General features: G+C 40.7%; 1 protein-coding gene across 4 annotated transcripts in view; it reads right to left on the reverse strand.

The window, feature by feature from the left end:
- Positions 1-15,319: 15,319 nt before the first annotated feature.
- Positions 15,320-21,051, reverse strand: part of LOC139411753 (liprin-alpha-1-like) — an 88,075-nt gene continuing 82,343 nt past the window's right edge. For 3 of the 4 annotated variants that reach the window (XM_071158458.1, XM_071158457.1, XM_071158456.1), the window contains 7 exons: positions 19,834-20,009; positions 19,166-19,263; positions 17,676-17,851; positions 17,431-17,499; positions 17,043-17,211; positions 16,744-16,811; positions 15,320-15,387 (listed from right to left, as the gene is read on the reverse strand). In XM_071158458.1, the coding sequence (XP_071014559.1) occupies positions 16,753-16,811; positions 17,043-17,211; positions 17,431-17,499; positions 17,676-17,851; positions 19,166-19,263; positions 19,834-20,009 (747 nt within the window). In that variant the 3' untranslated portion in view covers positions 15,320-15,387; positions 16,744-16,752. Of the gene's footprint in view, positions 15,388-16,743; positions 16,812-17,042; positions 17,212-17,430; positions 17,500-17,675; positions 17,852-19,147; positions 19,264-19,833; positions 20,010-21,051 lie in introns of all 4 variants that reach the window. The other variant, XM_071158454.1, reaches the window with a different exon arrangement.

Raw genomic sequence — 21,051 nt, forward strand, 5'->3', positions numbered from 1 at the left:
ATAAAATATTAAAGGATGCTACTGCTCTACCAGCGTATAATAAATATTAAAGGATGCTACTGCTTTACCAGCGTATAATAAAATATTAAAGGATGCTACTGCTTTACCTCATTATAATAAAATATTAAAGGATGCTACTGCTTTACCAGCGTATAATAAAATATTAAAGGATGCTACTGCTTTACCTCATTATAATAAAATATTAAAGGATGCTACTGCTTTACCAGCGTATAATAAAATATTAAAGGATGCTACTGCTTTACCTCATTATAATAAAATATTAAAGGATGCTACTGCTTTACCAGCGTATAATACATTATTAAAGGATGCTACTGCTTTACCTCCATATAATAAAATATTAAAGGATGCTACTGCTTTACCTCATTACGATAACATTAAAGGATGCTACTGCTTTACCTCATTATAATAATATTAAAGGATGCTACTGCTTTACCAGCGTATAATAAAATATTAAAGGATGCTACTGCTTTACCTCCATATAATAAAATATTAAAGGATGCTACTGTTTTACCTCATTATAATAACATATTAAAGGATGCTACTGCTTTACCTCATTATAATAAAATATTAAAGGATGCTACTGCTTTACCAGCGTATAATAAAATATTAAAGGATGCTACTGCTTTACCTCATTATAATAACATATTAAAGGATGCTACTGCTTTACCTCATTATAATAAAATATTAAAGGATGCTACTGCTTTACCAGCGTATAATAAAATATTAAAGGATGCTACTGCTTTACCTCATTATAATAAAATATTAAAGGATGCTACTGCTTTACCTCATTATAATAAAATATTAAAGGATGCTACTGCTTTACCAGCGTATAATAAAATATTAAAGGATGCTACTGCTTTACCTCATTATAATAAAATATTAAAGGATGCTACTGCTTTACCTCATTATAATAAAATATTAAAGGATGCTACTGCTTTACCAGCGTATAATAAATTATTAAAGGATGCTACTGCTTTACCAGCGTATAATAAAATATTAAAGGATGCTACTGCTTTACCTCCATATAATAAAATATTAAAGGATGCTACTGCTTTACCTCATTATAATAACATATTAAAGGATGCTACTGCTTTACCAGCGTATAATAAAATATTAAAGGATGCTACTGCTTTACCTCATTATAATAAAATATTAAAGGATGCTACTGCTTTACCTCATTATAATAAAATATTAAAGGATGCTACTGCTTTACCAGCGTATAATAAAATATTAAAGGATGCTACTGCTTTACCTCATTATACTAAAATATTAAAGGATGCTACTGCTTTACCTCATTATAATAAAATATTAAAGGATGCTACTGCTTTACCTCATTATAATAAAATATTAAAGGATGCTACTGCTTTACCAGCATATAATAACATATTAAAGGATGCTACTGCTTTACCAGCATATAATAAAATATTAAAGGATGCTACTGCTTTACCTCATTATGATAACATTAAAGGATGCTACTGCTTTACCTCATTATGATAACATTAAAGGATGCTACTGCTTTACCAGCGTATAATAAAATATTAAAGGATGCTACTGCTTTACCGCCATATAATAAAATATTAAAGGATGCTACTGCTTTACCTCATTATGATAACATTAAAGGATGCTACTGCTTTACCAGCGTATAATAAAATATTAAAGGATGCTACTGCTTTAACAACATATAATAAAATATTAAAGGATGCTACTGCTTTACCTCATTATAATAAAAAATATTAAAGGATGCTACTGCTTTACCTCATTATAATGACATATTAAAGGATACTACTGCTTTACCTCATTATAATAAAATATTAAAGGATGCTACTGCTCTACCAGCGTATAATAAATATTAAAGGATGCTACTGCTTTACCTCATTATAATAAAATATTAAAGGATGCTACTGCTCTACCAGCGTATAATAAATATTAAAGGATGCTACTGCTTTACCAGCGTATAATAAAATATTAAAGGATGCTACTGCTTTACCTCATTATAATAAAATATTAAAGGATGCTACTGCTTTACCAGCGTATAATAAAATATTAAAGGATGCTACTGCTTTACCTCATTATAATAAAATATTAAAGGATGCTACTGCTTTACCAGCGTATAATAAAATATTAAAGGATGCTACTGCTTTACCTCATTATAATAAAATATTAAAGGATGCTACTGCTTTACCAGCGTATAATACATTATTAAAGGATGCTACTGCTTTACCTCCATATAATAAAATATTAAAGGATGCTACTGCTTTACCTCATTACGATAACATTAAAGGATGCTACTGCTTTACCTCATTATAATAATATTAAAGGATGCTACTGCTTTACCAGCGTATAATAAAATATTAAAGGATGCTACTGCTTTACCTCCATATAATAAAATATTAAAGGATGCTACTGTTTTACCTCATTATAATAACATATTAAAGGATGCTACTGCTTTACCTCATTATAATAAAATATTAAAGGATGCTACTGCTTTACCAGCGTATAATAAAATATTAAAGGATGCTACTGCTTTACCTCATTATAATAACATATTAAAGGATGCTACTGCTTTACCTCATTATAATAAAATATTAAAGGATGCTACTGCTTTACCAGCGTATAATAAAATATTAAAGGATGCTACTGCTTTACCTCATTATAATAAAATATTAAAGGATGCTACTGCTTTACCTCATTATAATAAAATATTAAAGGATGCTACTGCTTTACCAGCGTATAATAAAATATTAAAGGATGCTACTGCTTTACCTCATTATAATAAAATATTAAAGGATGCTACTGCTTTACCTCATTATAATAAAATATTAAAGGATGCTACTGCTTTACCAGCGTATAATAAATTATTAAAGGATGCTACTGCTTTACCAGCGTATAATAAAATATTAAAGGATGCTACTGCTTTACCTCCATATAATAAAATATTAAAGGATGCTACTGCTTTACCTCATTATAATAACATATTAAAGGATGCTACTGCTTTACCAGCGTATAATAAAATATTAAAGGATGCTACTGCTTTACCTCATTATAATAAAATATTAAAGGATGCTACTGCTTTACCTCATTATAATAAAATATTAAAGGATGCTACTGCTTTACCAGCGTATAATAAAATATTAAAGGATGCTACTGCTTTACCTCATTATACTAAAATATTAAAGGATGCTACTGCTTTACCTCATTATAATAAAATATTAAAGGATGCTACTGCTTTACCTCATTATAATAAAATATTAAAGGATGCTACTGCTTTACCAGCATATAATAACATATTAAAGGATGCTACTGCTTTACCAGCATATAATAAAATATTAAAGGATGCTACTGCTTTACCTCATTATGATAACATTAAAGGATGCTACTGCTTTACCTCATTATGATAACATTAAAGGATGCTACTGCTTTACCAGCGTATAATAAAATATTAAAGGATGCTACTGCTTTACCGCCATATAATAAAATATTAAAGGATGCTACTGCTTTACCTCATTATGATAACATTAAAGGATGCTACTGCTTTACCAGCGTATAATAAAATATTAAAGGATGCTACTGCTTTAACAACATATAATAAAATATTAAAGGATGCTACTGCTTTACCTCATTATAATAAAAAATATTAAAGGATGCTACTGCTTTACCTCATTATAATGACATATTAAAGGATACTACTGCTTTACCTCATTATAATAAAATATTAAAGGATGCTACTGCTCTACCAGCGTATAATAAATATTAAAGGATGCTACTGCTTTACCTCATTATAATAAAATATTAAAGGATGCTACTGCTTTACCAGCGTATAATAAAATATTAAAGGATGCTACTGCTTTACCTCATTATAATAAAATATTAAAGGATGCTACTGCTTTACCAGCGTATAATAAATTATTAAAGGATGCTACTGCTTTACCTCCATATAATAAAATATTAAAGGATGCTACTGCTTTACCTCATTACGATAACATTAAAGGATGCTACTGCTTTACCTCATTATAATAATATTAAAGGATGCTACTGCTTTACCAGCGTATAATAAAATATTAAAGGATGCTACTGCTTTACCTCCATATAATAAAATATTAAAGGATGCTGCTGCTTTACCTCATTATGATAACATTAAAGGATGCTACTGCTTTACCAGCGTATAATAAAATATTAAAGGATGCTACTGCTTTAACAACATATAATAAAATATTAAAGGATGCTACTGCTTTACCTCATTATAATAAAAAATATTAAAGGATGCTACTGCTTTACCTCATTATAATAACATATTAAAGGATGCTACTGCTTTACCTCATTATAATAAAATATTAAAGGATGCTACTGCTCTACCAGCGTATAATAAATATTAAAGGATACTGCTTTACCTCATTATAATAAAATATTAAAGGATGCTACTGCTTTACCTCATTATAATAAAATATTAAAGGATGCTACTGCTTTACCTCATTATAATAAAATATTAAAGGATGCTACTGCTTTACCTCATTATAATAAAATATTAAAGGATGCTACTGCTTTACCAGCATATAATAACATATTAAAGGATGCTACTGCTTTACCAGCATATAATAAAATATTAAAGGATCCTACTGCTTTACCTCATTATAATAAAATATTGAAGGATGTTACTGCTTTACCTCATTATAATAAAATATTAAAGGATGCTATTGCTTTACCAGCGTATAATAACATACTAAAGGATGCTACTGCTTTACCAGCCTATAATAAAATATTAAAGGATGCTACTGCTTTACCTCCATATAATAAAATATTAAAGGATGCTACTCCTTTACCTCATTATAATAACATATTAAAGGATGTTACTGCTTTACCTCATTATAATAACATATTAAAGGATGCTACTGCTTTACCAGCGTATAATCAAATATTAAAGGATGGTATTGCTTTACCTCATTATAATAAAATATTAAAGGATGCTACTGCTTTACCTCATTATAATAAAATATTAAAGGATGCTACTGCTTTACCTCATTATAATAAAATATTAAAGGATGCTACTGCTTTACCTCATTATAATAAAATATTAAAGGATGCTACTGCTTTACCTCATTATAATAAAATATTAAAGGATGCTACTGCTTTACCTCATTATAATAAAATATTAAAGGATGGTATTGCTTTACCAGCGTATAATAACATATTAAAGGATGCTACTGCTTTACCAGCCTATAATAAAATATTAAAAGATGCTACTGCTTTACCTTCATATAATAAAATATTAAAGGATGCTACTGCTTTGCCTCATTATAATAACATATTAAAGGATGCTACTGCTTTACCAGCCTATAATAAAATATTAAAGGATGCTACTGCTTTACCTTCATATAATAAAATATTAAAGGATGCTACTGCTTTACCTCATTATAATAACATATTAAAGGATGCTACTGTAGTGAAACAGATCAAGGTTATTATATACTGAACAAAAATATAAGCGCAACACACATGTAAAGTGTTGGTCCCATGTTTTCATGAGCTGAAATAAAAGACCCAAGAAATGTTCCATAAAAAGCTTATTTCTCTCAAATGTTGTGCACAGATCCATACAAATTTGAATGGGTGTCCACATACTTTTTTTGTATACTGTATAGTGTACATTTCTGCAACAACTAGGAACGTTGAAGTATGACTCTAAACTTCTCTGCTGTTTTGTTCCCGTAGCTACCGCGGTTAGCAGAGTGAAGCGCACCCCGGCACATGCGCAGATTCTCTGTGTGATCGTGTGAGACCAAAGTCTTGCATCGTCTCAATGGCCGATTTTGGGCGGATCACTTTTGTCAAGTCTTTCAAAGTGTTTTACATTCTGGGGATAAAAATGTTCTGACTGAATGTCGAATTGATGAACTTGACAAAAAAAATCATGTGATCTAAGATCATGAAGTGTCGACTGCAAGTTTCTGCAGTTGCTCTTCAACTTCATCCTGTTGCATTGTGGGAGGATCATGTAGTTGATAGAATGTGTAGTAAATCTAACAGGTGTTTTTATTGATTCATGTAGGTGATAGAATGTGTAGTAAATCTAACAGGTGTTTTTATTGATTCATGTAGGTGATAGAATGTGTAGTAAATCTAACAGGTGTTTTTATTGATTCATGTAGGTGATAGAATGTGTAGTAAATCTAACAGATGTTTTTATTGATTCATGTAGGTGATAGAATGTGTAGTAAATCTAACAGATGTTTTTATTGATTCATGTAGTTGATAGAATGTGTAGTAAATCTAACAATGTTTTATTGATTCATGTAGGTGATAGAATGTGTAGTAAATCTAACAGATGTTTTATTGATCCATGTATTTGATTAGTAGGTCATTCCTCTTTTCTTTTCCCAATCAATAACCAGACCAGGAGAACCATGTGACATCTGCTCTGAGCGCAAAGCCATGAAGCTTTGTCTGACCTGCTCTGTCTACTACTGTGAGAAACACATTAGGAAGCACTTCATAATACAAGCACTGAGGAGACACGTCATGGTGGATGTCACTGAAGAAGTCGTACTACAGAGAAACACCTCGGAGAAGAAGAGGAGAGAGGAGCAGGAGGAAGAGGGAAGGAGACAGGGACAGGAGGAGGGGCTGAGGTGGCAGACGAGGAAGGAGGACTTTAGGGAAGAGGAGAGGGGGCACCAGGAGGCTGGGGAACAACAGTGCAGAGAGGAGAGGAAGAGAGAGCGAGAGAAGGAGAGGGAGAAAGAGAAAGAGAGGGAGAAGCAGCAGCAATCGATAGGGGACTCCTATGGCTATACTGGCCAGGTCCAGCCTGAGACATCCAGGGTAGACAGGGCAAAGTCCAAATCCATTCCTGAGCTGGACCATGTGGAGAAACCAGAGATCAACGTGACTAGCAGTGATGGGCTGGGTGAGGCATCATGGATAAAGGGCCAGCAGACCCTGCCCAAGGCGCAGCTGGAGAGGCAGCAGATCATGCCCAAGGCGCAGCTGGAGAGGCAGCAGATCATGCCCAAGGCGCAGCTGGAGAGGCAGCAGATCCTGCCCAAGGCGCAGCTGGAGAGGCAGCAGATCCTGCCCAAGGCGCAGCTGGAGAGGCAGCAGATCCTGCCCAAGGCGCAGCTGGAAAGGCAGCAGATCCTGCCCAAGGCGCAGCTGGAGAGGCAGCAGATCCTGCCCAAGGCGCAGCTGGAGAGGCAGCAGATCCTGCCCAAGGCGCAGCTGGAGAGGCAGCAGATCCTGCCCAAGGAGCAGCTGGAGAGGCAGCAGATCCTGCCCAAGGAGCAGCTGGAAAGGCAGCAGATCCTGCCCAAGGAGCAGCTGGAGAGGCAGCAGATCCTGCCCAAGGAGCAGCTGGAGAGGCAGCAGATCCTGCAGATGAAAAAGAGAGTCAGACTACGCAACGACAACAGCTGGATCCGCCAGTGTTCCACCAGCAAGCCTCCTGCCGCCGGACTCATCAGGAAAGGCAAGTCTCTCGACAACCTGGACATCTGCTCTTCCTGGCACTCGTCGTGGACACCGGAGAGCACCTCCTCCATCCTCAACTACAGTTGGCCTCACTCTGCCCTCAACAGCTACATCGGCCGGGTCGGAGGTCATTCCGGCTCAGCCACTATGTCCTCTCTCTCCATGAGCTCCCTCAGAGGAGCCGGGGTTGGAAGCCCCAAGTCCCAGTCATTCCTCTCCGTGCATGAAAGCAGCAGGACAGTGAGTGGCAAGGAAATGTGTACGTTGTGTGGCACGGCGCTGGTCAAGGGAGCCGCCATGGTCATCGAGTCCCTGGGGCTCGTTTATCATTTGATGTGTTTCAAGTGCATCAACTGTAAGTCCGAGCTGCTGGGCGCATCGGAGGTCGGAGCGGAGGTCAGAATACGGAACCGACGCCTCTTCTGTGACTCCTGCTACGTGACTGAAAAGTGGACAGTCAACCTCCGTGAGAAACGAGTCAAAAGATTTTCAGAAGTAAAGCAAGATACACCAGCAGTGTTGTTTCCAAAGGGAGCAAATGAAACACAGTGGGCAGAACAAGGAGTTTCAAGTGAAGTTTTATTGTCACATGCACAGGATTAAGCAGGTCTAACACAGTACAGTGAAACGTTAACTTGTGAACTCTTTCCCAACGATGCACAAGGAAGCCAGTGAGAAAGAAATAAAAACAGGACATGAGAGAAGAAACATGAGGATGCTGTTATATACAGGTCTGATATACAGGTCTGATATACAGGTCTAATATACAGGTCTAATATACAGGTCGTCTGATATACAGGTCTGATATACAGGTCTGATATACAGGTCTAATATACAGGTCTGATATACAGGTTGTCTGATATACAGGTTGTCTGATATAAAGGTCTGATATAGAGGTCTGATATACAGGTCGTCTGATATACAGGTCGTCTGATATACAGGTCTGATATACAGGTCTGATATACTGGTCTGATATACAGGTCTAATATACAGGTCGTCTGATATACAGGTCTGATATACAGGTCTGATATACAGGTCCGATATACAGGTCCGATATACAGGTCTGATATACAGGTCTGATATAGAGGTCTGATATGACCTGAGAATGGGCATAGAGTGAGTGCAGATAGTCTGTGGTAGAGAGGAAGGACATTGGTAGTTATATATACAACAGTTTTATGGCCTGGGGAAAGAAGCTACACTGAACTAAAATATAAACACAACATGTAAAGTTCTGGTCCCATGTTTCATGAGCTGAAATAAAAGATCCCAGAAATGTTCTACACGCGCAGAAAGCTTACTTCTCTGAAATGTTGTGCACAAATGTGTTTACATCCCTGTTAGTGAGCATCTCTCACTTCGCCAAGATAATCCATCAACCTGACAGGTGTGGCATATCAAGACACTGATTGAACAGCATGACTATTACACAGGTGCACCTTGTACAGGGGACAATAAAAGGCCAGTCTAGACATCTGTGGCATTGTGTTGTGTGACAAAACTACTACAACTTTTAAAGTTAAGGGAGAGTGCAATTTGTATGCTGACTGCAGGAATGTCCACCAGAGCTGTTGGCAGAGTTTCACGTTAATTTCTCTACCATAAACTGCCTCCAATGTCGTTGGTTGGTTGTTGGTTGGTTGGTCGTTGGTTGGTTGTACATCCAACCGGCCTCCCAACCGCAGACCACATGTATGGAGTTGTGTGAACGGTTTGCTGATGTCAACGTTGTGAACAGAGTGTCCCATGGTGGCAGTGGGGTTATGGTATGGGCAGGCAAAAGCTACGAACACAATTGCATTTTATCGATTGGCAATTTGAATGTTCTAAAAATACTGCGACGAGATCCTGAGGCCCATTTAAAAATGCTCATCTGTATTCCCAGTCGTGTGAAATCAATAGATTAAGGCCACATTAATTTATTTAAATTGACTGATTTTCTCGTATGAGCTGTAACTCAGTGAAATGGTTGGAATTGTTGCATGTTGCGTTTTTGTTCAGTATATTTCGGAGCCCGTTGGTCCACGACTCGATGCTCCGGTACCGCCTGCCAGGCAGGAGCAGATAGAACATTCCATGGCTCAGGCGGCTGGAGTCCTTGTCAGTTTTTCGGGCATAAATGTATTGGATGGCCGTTGGCACCACCCTCTCTAGGGCCTTGCGGTCGTGGACGGAGCAGTTGCCATACCAGGCGGTGATAAAACCAGTCAGGAGGCTTTCGATGGTACACCTGTAAAAGTTCCTGAGGAACTGAGGGGCCAAATCTCTTCAGTGTCTGAAGGGGAAAGAGGCACTGTCACACCTTCTTCATGACTGTGCTGGTGTGAGAGGACCATGTTAAGTTCTCAGTAATGTGGACGCCAAGGAACACAGGTATTCCTCGTTTCTCGGCGGGAGAGGACAGCGTGGAGTGAATTTGAGATTGCATCGTCTGTGGATCTGTTGGGGCCCCAAATTGGAGTGGGTCCAGGGTGTCTGGGATGATGTGTGCCACGAACAGCCTTTCAAACCACTTCATGATTACAGATGTGAGTGCTACAGGGCGGTAGTTATTGAGGCAGGTTGGGAACAGGAATGATGGTAGTCAACTTGAAACATTGGGATTACAGACTGGGACAAGGTGAGATGGAAAATATCTGTAAAAGATGCCTCCCAGCTGGTCTGCACGTGCCCTGAGGACACAGCCTGGAATACCGTTTGTCCCTGCGTTCTTTTCGGTGTGTTGACCCGTTTGAAAGCCTTATGTCAGCCTCGGAGAGTGATATCTCCCAGTCCTCCGGATCAGCGGGCCCTCATGCAAGGCTCTGTTGTTTTTATAGAAGAGTGCATGGAAGAAACAAATAGAGAAAACATTTTGTACAAAACAGCAAAGTTGTGTCGAAGCTCACAAGACCATACGACACAGCGACATCTTGCAGGTGGGCAGAGCCAAGCGCGGTCTAGCAGGTATTTGCATATTTCCGTTATGGAATGCCTACTCTGTGAAGTGTGCGCGTGCAGTAACTCAATTCGTCCTTGCTCTCCTAAATAATGCAATTTCAAAAAAAAAATTTTAGTCAAGTCTACAAAACTTAGTCCACTCTGTTCACTACAGATTTTTGATTTTGGAACAGAAAACTGCATTGAGATCGAATGTTTCATCGATGAGAGAATTAGCAAAATGTCAGCCAAGTTTCATCGAGCTTCAACTTCACCCACAACTGGACTTCTAAACGAATGCTTCAGATTCTTTCATCCTGCGAGAGATCTTGCTCCTTGTTACTACAGACACCCTGGTTTGAGTCCAGGCTGTATCACAACCCGGCCGTGATTGTGAGTCCCATAGGGCGGCGCACAATCGGCCCAGCGTCGTCTGGGTTAGGCCGGTGTAGGCTGTCATTGTAAATAATAATTTGTTCTTATTAATTAACTTGCCTTGTTAAATAAAATGTTAAAGAAATATTCTGTGACACTGTGCTACAGCGGATAGAGGAAGAGATGCCATGAACACTGCAACCAGCCATAAACACTTCACTAAATGACAACTGTAGTAGATGTTATAAATATATAAATATAAAATGGCCACAACATTGTACATCAGAATTGACTATGAATTAATTCAGGGTTGGTGTTTGATGTGATCTAAAGTAGACTCAGTTTAAAACAATACTTGTCTCGGGATTTTTTAAACAGACAATTCTTGTTTGTTTTACTAGCCATTCAGAGAAAGAAAAGGGGGGATACCTGTACAACTGAAATGTGTCTTTCCCGACAATGATACCTGTACAACTGAAATGTGTCTTTCCAGACAATGATACCTGTACAACTGAAATGTGTCTTTCCAGACAATGATACCTGTACAACTGAAATGTGTCTTTCCGGACAATGATACCTGTACAACTGAAATGTGTCTTTCCGGACAATGATACCTGTACAACTGAATGAATTCAACTGAAATGTGTCTTTCCGGACAATGATACCTGTACAACTGAAATGTGTCTTTCAGGACAATGATACCTGTACAACTGAAATGTGTCTTTCCGGACAATGATACCTGTACAACTGAAATGTGTCTTTCCGGACAATGATACCTGTACAACTGAAATGTGTCTTTCCGGACAATGATACCTGTACAACTGAATGAATTCAACTGAAATGTGTCTTTCCGGACAATGATACCTGTACAACTGAAATGTGTCTTTCCAGACAATGATACCTGTACAACTGAAATGTGTCTTTCCGGACAATGATACCTGTACAACTGAAATGTGTCTTTCCGGACAATGATACCTGTACAACTGAATGCATTCAACTGAAATGTGTCTTTCCGGACAATGATACCTGTACAACTGAAATGTGTCTTTCCGGACAATGATACCTGTACAACTGAAATGTGTCTTTCCGGACAATGATACCTGTACAACTGAATGAATTCAACTGAAATGTGTCTTTCCGGACAATGATACCTGTACAACTGAAATGTGTCTTTCCAGACAATGATACCTGTACAACTGAAATGTGTCTTTCCGGACAATGATACCTGTACAACTGAAATGTGTCTTTCCGGACAATGATACCTGTACAACTGAATGAATTCAACTGAAATGTGTCTTTCCGGACAATGATACCTGTACAACTGAAATGTGTCTTTCCGGACAATGATACCTGTACAACTGAAATGTGTCTTTCCGGACAATGATACCTGTACAACTGAATGAATTCAACTGAAATGTGTCTTTCCGGACAATGATACCTGTACAACTGAAATGTGTCTTTCCGGACAATGATACCTGTACAACTGAAATGTGTCTTTCCGGACAATGATACCTGTACAACTGAATGAATTCAACTGAAATGTGTCTTTCCGGACAATGATACCTGTACAACTGAAATGTGTCTTTCCCAACAATGATACCTGTACAACTGAAATGTGTCTTTCCCAACAATGATACCTGTACAACTGAAATGTGTCTTTCCCGACAATGATACCTGTACAACTGAAATGTGTCTTTCCCGACAATGATACCTGTATTTTTTTTATTGCACAGTTCTTCTCTTTTATATAGATATTGCAACAGATACAATTCTGGACACTGGACACATTTTAAAACCAAACGATAGCTATTCCATGTTAAAGTGTTCATATACATTACTCTGTATCTTGAAAATCAAATTACATTTGAATAAAACAATAAAATAAAGACCCATTACCAGTCACACCAGAAGATGCTCGTTATTTGTGAAATCATGTCATCTTGGTCTTTTACATTTGAAGCACCATGCAATGGCTCAGACATTCTCCCCGCTAGGTTTGGAACAGAATTGAAGGAGTCATGAATTGTTCAGTAGGAAGGTTTAGCCCAAACAATAACTATAGGTGCCAAACTGGTACAAAGAACTGAAGAGGAAAAATATTTACATTTTACACCATAAAACAATGCAGTTGTTTAATAGAGCAATTCATTTGAATCAATGGGATGAAGTGAAATGGCTAGTTTAGGCTGTATTGAAAGGTTATGACCACATCATTTGCCACTAGATGGCCTCTTTAACCACAGAAAGAGATCTTGATGACAGCTCACTGCAGTTGTAAAGATCATCGGTCACTCGTTACTTTCATGTTCACTGTGAAATTCACGAGGGCTTTGTGAATCGGGCTGCAAACACACGGCTCAAAAAAAATAATCTACATTTCCTTGCAACCCCTTTGGCAAATATAATTTCCAAATAAAAAGTTGACAACGCTGAATCTAAAGCATTGCCAAGCGCCAGCTGAGCGACCAGGGTTGTGAAATCCCAGTAACTTTCCCCAAATTCCCAGAAATAAACAAGAAATCTGGAATCGTCCATCCAGGAATTCTGGAGGAAACATGGGACATTTAAGTAAAGTTACCAGAATATTTCAACCCTGTGAGCCACAAATGACAATATTTCTGTATTTTCTTCCCCTTCATGTGTAATCAAAGTTAGCAGGGGAACCCTCGTCATCATGTGTAATCAAAGTTAGCAGGGGAACCCTCGTCATCATGTGTAATCAAAGTTAGCAGGGGAACCCTCGTCATCATGTCTAATCAAAGTTAGCAGGGGAACCCTCGTCATCATGTGTAATCAAAGTTAGCAGGGGAACCCTCGTCGGGACATACAGTGGTGTACAACTACAAGCCCCAACCGAGTCACTGGAAGGTGTTTCTAGTCTTTACAGTCGTGTTAAGAACCACGTGTTAAGAACCACGTGTTAAGGCAAGAGATGCATTAAAAACACAAAGACTTCAGCTTTTTATTGGCAGTGGAAAATAAGTTTCAGTATTTTATTGAAAGTAAATCCATAAATAATACTGTGATAAAATAGTTAAGTACTCAGACTGTACATCATTTTGTTACCAGAGCAGGAGAATAAAATGGGGGAAAACTGAAGATTAAAAAATAATAATAATAATAATATCAGCATTTGCATTGTGCATTATAAAATGACTAAATCACAAAGGGAATAACATAACTAATGTAGGGTGGACAGGAAGTCTTTGCCTCCGTGACATTATCTGTCTTGAAAAAGTATTGCCACGGCAACCTGTGTTAAAACACTCAGAAACAGCTTTTAAAAAATGGCAACTCCTAAAAATCAACTGAGAAAGCAACAAACACGACGACGGAGATGACGAATAAATAAGACAGCCAGAGAAATAAGGTAAGAAAAACTCCATCAGGCTGGATTAGAAGTGTCCGTAGTAAAAATAGTTGGTTAAAGATTTGTGGGTAGATCGCTCCACCTCGGGTGAGTAGCTAGTCGCTGGGATCAGTTTAGGCCACAGTGGACTTGGTCCGTCGATAGTAGAGCCGCCACGCTTTCGGCTCGGGTACAAGCAAATTAATCTTCACGCACGTCTGGCCTCCCGTTAGCGCGCTCCAGGGGGAAGGCAGGGAAAAGAGAGGGATGAGGAGAAGGAGGAAAAGAGGAATGGAGAGTTTGGGCATGCGAGGTTGACTGGAGAATGGGAGATCCTACACAGTGGAACGGTCTCTTACCAAGCGATGCATCTGAAAACAGCCCTGGTCTTCACTACTGTTTATGGCTTTTGTTTCAGTCTTTCTACAGGTTTGGTTTCACAGGAAAATAACAAAGAGAGTTGTTTCACGTGTCACCTGTCGTCACAGTTACCTAGGGCCTTGTTGTGGTTACGGTCCGCCCGGTGCTTAGCGACCACAGCGCTGTAGCAGTTGGTGAAACAATGTCAGTCAGAACTCCAGCAATATTTCTGATATTCACATATTCTCATTGTCCTATAAGAGCTGCATTTACAAATAATCACCATGGATACGCTTGAAGATAACAGGCTGGGGTCGAAGGGAAATGGGGTCCAATTCAGATAGAAAGTCACTTATTAAAGTCACTTGATCATCAGTTCAATGATTAAAAACAACAGAGGACAGAGAAATAAAAACATACATCTGGTCAATACAAGATCAGGAATATATATATATATATATATATATATAAAATGATTAGATAATGTCTGTTGAAAAAATATACAAACTCCAGACCATCTAAAAACATTCAGTTACATCTGAGAGTTAACCTTGATAAGGACACAGTTGGAACAGTTTTTTAGAAAATAGGGATATTTCCATTTAGCCGGGAGACACGGGTGAAGTAACAGATAGATACATAACAAATCTAAAATCATTCAAATGTCCCACCAGCTTTCTAACATAAATAGAACTATAAAGATTGATACATCTAGGACACGGGCCCTCTAGTACGGAGATTGGTGATGTGGTTGCTACTTCTTCTATCGCTGTGATAACAATAAAACTCTGTGTCCTTGCAGGGTCAGCAGCTGCTCCTGATGGGGGGGGGGGGGGGGGGGGGGGAGGAACTCACCCCTCATCCGCCAACCAGCAGTCACCTATAGAAATAATGAGGATCAACTAAGACAAGAGGAGAGAGAAAGAGAGAGAGGTAGAGAGAGAGAGGTAGACAGAGAGAAAGAGAGAGAGGTAGACAGAGAGAAAGAGAGCGAGGCAGACAGACAGAGGTAGAGAGAGGCAGACAGAGAGGTTGAGAGAGGCAGGGAGAGAGAGAGACAGAGAGAGGTAGACAGAGAGAAAGAGAGAGGTAGACAGAGAGAAAGAGAGAGGTAGACAGAGAGAAAGAGAGAGGTAGACAGAGAGAAAGAGAGAGAGGTAGACAGAGAGAAAGAGAGAGGTAGACAGAGAGAAAGAGAGAGGTAGACAGAGAGAAAGAGAGAGGTAGACAGACAGGTTGAGAGAGGCAGAAAGGTAGAGAGAGACAGAAAGAGAGAGAGAGACAGAAAAAGAGAGAAAGAGACAGAAAAAGAGAGAAAGAGACAGAAAGAGAGAGACAGAAAGAGAGAGACAGAAAAAGAGAGAAAGAGACAGAAAAAGAGAGAAAGAGACAGAAAAAGAGAGAAAGACAGAAAAAGAGAGAAAGAGACAGAAAGAGACAGAAAGAGACAGAAAGAGACAGAAAGAGACAGAAAGAGACAGAAAGAGAGAGACAGAAAAGCAGCAGATGAAGATGACAGAGGAGTAGAGGAGGAGAATGGAGGAGGAGAGGAGGAGAATGGAGGAGTAGAGGAGGAGAATGGAGGAGGAGAATGGAGGAGTAGAGGAGGAGAATGGAGGAGGAGAATGGAGGAGGGGAGGAGAATGGAGGAGGAGAGGAGGAGGAGAGGAGGAGGAGAGGAGGAGAATGGAGGAGGAGAGGAGGAGTAGAGGAGGAGAATGGAGGAGGAGAGGAGGAGAATGGAGGAGGAGAGGAGGAGAATGGAGGAGGAGAGGAGGAGAATGGAGGAGTAGAGGAGGAGAATGGAGGAGGAGAGGAGGAGAATGGAGGAGGAGAGGAGGAGAATGGAGGAGGAGAGGAGGAGAATGGAGGAGGAGAGGAGGAGAATGGAGGAGGAGAGGAGGAGAATGGAGGAGGAGAGGAGCGTAGACATGCATTAATATAGCCAAGACCACAGAGGCACAAGAAGCTGCTTGAACAGAAGAGATCCACTGTGAAGTGTGTGTGTGTGTGTGTGTGTGTGCGTGCGTGCGTGCGTGCGTGCGTGCGTGTGTGTGTGTGTAAACTTACTGTGTTGTGTTAGCAGGAGTATGTCCTGACAGTGGCAGTGTGTGTGTGTGTGTGTGTGTGTGTGTGTGTGTGTGTGTGTGTGTAAACTTACTGTGTTGTGTTAGCAGGAGTATGCCCTGACAGTGGCAGTGTGTGTGTGTGTGTGTGTGTGTGTGTGTGTGTGCGCGCGTGCGTGTGTGTAAACTTACTGTGTTGTGTTAGCAGGAGTATGTCCTGACTGTGGCAGTGTCCAGCCTCTGTATTGCAGACTGACTCCCTACATCCCCACAGCAAAACCACATGCAGAAACATGCTGTTAGTTAGTCACTCACAACCTCCGGCATAACACACCCACCACACACACTAGAGCTGGGAGAACACGAACCCATTGTTGACAGCATGTTGTGTATCGGTGGTCTCCGTAACAAGACGCAGCGGTGCCATGCCTAACCACACACAGACACAACGAGCCCTCATTCCCCCGTGGACCCAAACCCTTTGGTCCTACCGTCCATGTGGCTCCTTTTCGTCTGCGTGGAGGGGGACGCTGCGTTGCTATTGGTCAGTCTGAAGTTGGCGGGCAGGGTGTCGGCTGAGCCCGGGGACATCCCCCGTGCGTCTTTGGGCCGGAACTTCTTCCTCCAGGAGGGGGCGCGCCGGAAGTTGTTATCGTCCTCCTGGAAGAGATTCAGAGAGAGGAGGAAGCAGGAAGGAGATAAGGATGTGGATATACACGGAGGAGTGATTTAGAAGGTGTGTGTGTGTGTGTGTGTGCGTGTGTGAACGCTTTAGAAAGTGTGTGTGCGCTCGTGTGAGTGAGTGTGCGCGTGTGTGTGTGTGTGAGAGTGAGCTTTAGAAAGTGTGTGTGTGTGGTCCATCATATGTGTGTGTCTCACCTCATCCAGTCTCCTCTCTGTACCGATGGCCAGTAGACTGTTGTACTCACTCTCCAGAGCTGCTCTCGCCTACAACACAGGAAGGAGGGAGAGACAGAGAAAGAGACAGTCGATGAATGAGTGTGTCTCCTCTCTCTTCGGCGCGGAGGAGACGAGAGCGGACGTCTCAGCTGGGAGCACCGTTTGACTGGCAGGGTGGTTCACCGCCACCCACCAATGCTGGTAGTGTGTGTGTGTGTACCTACCTGTGTGTTCTGGGTGGGGATCTGCAGCAGCAGGGCCAGGGCGTTGTGGTCGAAGGTTTCATCCAGGGCCAGCAGGGCTCCGTGCACGCCGCTCTCCAGCAGGTTGTTACTGTACTCCTTCAGCCCCATGGCCTGCACCCAGCTGATCACACGCTCGTTGCTCCACACCAGCACGTCTGCTCAGGGTACACAAAATGGTAACCAGTTGGAACAGAAACGTTTGGGGAATGATCAGGGAACACAAAGAGAATAATTCCTCTGTAAGAAAAATAACAATGGAAGGTGACATTTTCGACTGGGAAGTATTTCTCTATGTGTTAGAAAAACGTTGATACGATCAGGAAATAAATCCGGAGGAGAAGTCCAAAGAAATCCAATGTACAAAAAAAACTATCATTTCTAAATGTGTATATGGACGCAATAGAAGGAAAAATACTAACACACTTCAGATTCTCTTGTTGCGTTATTAGCTTAGCGTAGCTGACACTTCAGATTCTCTTGTTGCGTTATTAGCTTAGCGTAGCTGACACTTCAGATTCTCCCGTTGCGTTATTAGCTTAGCGTAGCTGACACTTCAGATTCTCCCGTTGCGTTATTAGCTTAGCGTAGCTGACACTTCAGATTCTCCCATAGTGTTATTAGCTTAGCGTAGCTGACACGTCAGATTCTCCCATAGCGTTATTAGCTTAGCGTAGCTGACACTTCAGATTCTCCCATAGCGTTATTAGCTTAGCGTAGCTGACACTCCAGATTCTCCCATAGCGTTATTAGCTTAGCGTAGCTGACACTTCTAATTCTCCCATAGTGTTATTAGCTTGGTGTTATTAGCTTAGCGTAGCTGACACTTCAGATTCTCCCATAGCGTCATTAGCTTAGCGTAGCTGACACTTCAGATTCTCCCATAGTGTTAATAGCTTAGCGTAGCTGACACTTCAGATTCTCCCATAGTGTTATTAGCTTAGCGTTGCTGACACTTCTAATTCTCCCATAGCGTTATTAGCTTGGTGTTATTAGCTTAGCGTAGCTGACACTTCAGATTCTCCCACAGTGTTATTAGCTTAGCGTTGCTGATACTTCAGATTCTCCCATAGTGTTATTAGCTTAGCGTTGCTGACATTTCTAATTCTCCCATAGTGTTATTAGCTTAGCGTTGCTGACATTTCTAATTCTCCCATAGTGTTATTAGCTTAGCGTAATTAGCTTAGCGTAGCTGACACTTCAGATTCTCCCATAGTGTTATTAGCTTAGCGTAGCTGACACTTCAGATTCTCCCGTAGTTTTCTTAGCTTAGCGTAATTAGCTTAGCGTAGCTGACACTTCAGATTCTCCCATAGCGTAATTAGCTTAGCGTAGCTGACACTTCAGATTCTCCCATAGCGTTATTAGCTTAGCGTTGCTGAGCTAACTAAATGATGAGTGAATCTGAACAGTGTGGTCATTTCTCCCTTTGGTCGACTGTCATTTTCTCTCACCGTTATCCCAGCTGTTACCTTGCAGCTCCAGCTGGGTCTCGTCACGCCTCCTCTCCAGCTCCTTCCTGTCGTAGTTCAGTCTCCTCAGACACATCACCCCACACTGGAAACTGTTCCTGTTACACAGACACATTGACTGGTTAAACATTTAGACAGAAACAAAATTAACATCCCTAGTTGTCCATGGCACCATTTTGGCCCTTAATAGTGGGAACTGTCCACCATTTATTTTGGCCCTTACCTATGGAAACTGTAAACCATTTTGGTTCCTAATACCTGTGGAAACTGTCCACCATTTTGGTTCCTAATACCTGTGGAAACTGTCCTCCATTTTGGTCCCTAATACCTGCGGAAACTGTCCACCATTTTGAGCTTTTTACCTGTGGAAACTGTCCACCATTTTGAGTTTTTTACCTGTGGAAACTGTCCACCATTTTGAGCTTTTTACCTGTGGAAACTGTCCACCATTTTGAGCTTTTTACCTGTGGAAACTGTCCACCATTTTGAGCTTTTTACCTGTGGAAACTGTCCACCATTTTGAGTTTTTTACCTGTGGAAACTGTCCACCATTTTGAGCTTTTTACCTGTGGAAACTGTCCACCATTTTGAGCTTTTTACCTGTGGAAACTGTCCACCATTTTGAGTTTTTTACCTGTGGAAACTGTCCACCATTTTGAGCTTTTTACCTGTGGAAACTGTCCACCATTTTAAGCTGTCCCCTCATGTCCTTCTTGGTGAGGTGGTCCAGCATGCGTGCGTCTACCAGGGACTCCATGAAGTAGGACCGGTACTGGGGCAGACCCAGGCTGGGCAGCCACTCGTTACCAATCCACTCATGGTTCATGTCTCCATACGCCAGCGTCTGTGGGAGGGAGGGACAGGGGCTAGGTCAGTGTTTGGAGTCTATTGAAGAGTCAAAAGTTAGTGGGGGATGGCTAACATCGCTATGAAAGAAAATGGCTAGGTGGGAAAGTGATGGAAATCACCCCATTAAAATCTAGAGTGTGCACGTGTCTGTACGATCATGTTTGTGTGTAAGTTACAGCAGGTTTAAGAGCAGCTACGACCACAGATCAGAACTAGGGCCAGTGAGAGAACTAGACTGATCTGTGTGTTCTGATAGGTGGGAGGTCAGAGAACTAGACTGATTTGTGTGTTCTGATAGGTGGGAGGTCAGAGAACTAGACTGATTTGTGTGTTCTGATAGGTGGGAGGTCAGAGAACTAGACTGATTTGTGTGTTCTGATAGGTGGGAGGTCAGAGAACTAGACTGATGTGTGTTCTGATAGGTGGGAGGTCAGAGAACTAGACTGATGTGTGTTCTGATAGGTGGGGGAGGGGAAGGAAGTAGCCCAACTGTAAACAACTTCTAAACAGCAGAGGCTTCTAATAAATCTCTCCTGTCCTGTCTGTGGCTTCTAAACAGGACATCTGAGTAAATGTCTGTCTGCCACCACAAGAATTTGATGAAGAAGCCTTATCACAATGTGTATAACTACATTATTCTAGCTGCAATATCCTCTGTCTCCCGATACCTCCAGATTTACATGCAGGTTAAATGTGCAGCTGACTAAAGTAACGGAGACCAAGAGCCATACTGTTGTCAAGGATCCGTGCAAGGAAAAAAACAAACAAAAAAACTATCCGTCCAACTGAAATAAGGTGAAATGTCCTCGTCGTCTACCACAGCCAGAGAAAAGAGACAGACAGGGGTGTGCAAACCTGGGCCCAGCTGCCCTCGTCATCATCCTGTTGTTAGCATGGTTAGCATGGTGAGAGAAGAGAAGCGGGTTAGAGTTAGTGACTGTGGCAGTGCTGGGTTCGGCAGCTCAACATCAACATGCTACTTAACCCGTGTTAATGTTAAGACAACTGGACATGCAACCAACAGCTCATGCTTTAGG

The sequence above is a fragment of the Oncorhynchus clarkii genome, chromosome 6 (assembly GCF_045791955.1).
Source record: "Oncorhynchus clarkii lewisi isolate Uvic-CL-2024 chromosome 6, UVic_Ocla_1.0, whole genome shotgun sequence".
NCBI classification, from domain to species: Eukaryota; Metazoa; Chordata; class Actinopteri; order Salmoniformes; family Salmonidae; genus Oncorhynchus; species Oncorhynchus clarkii.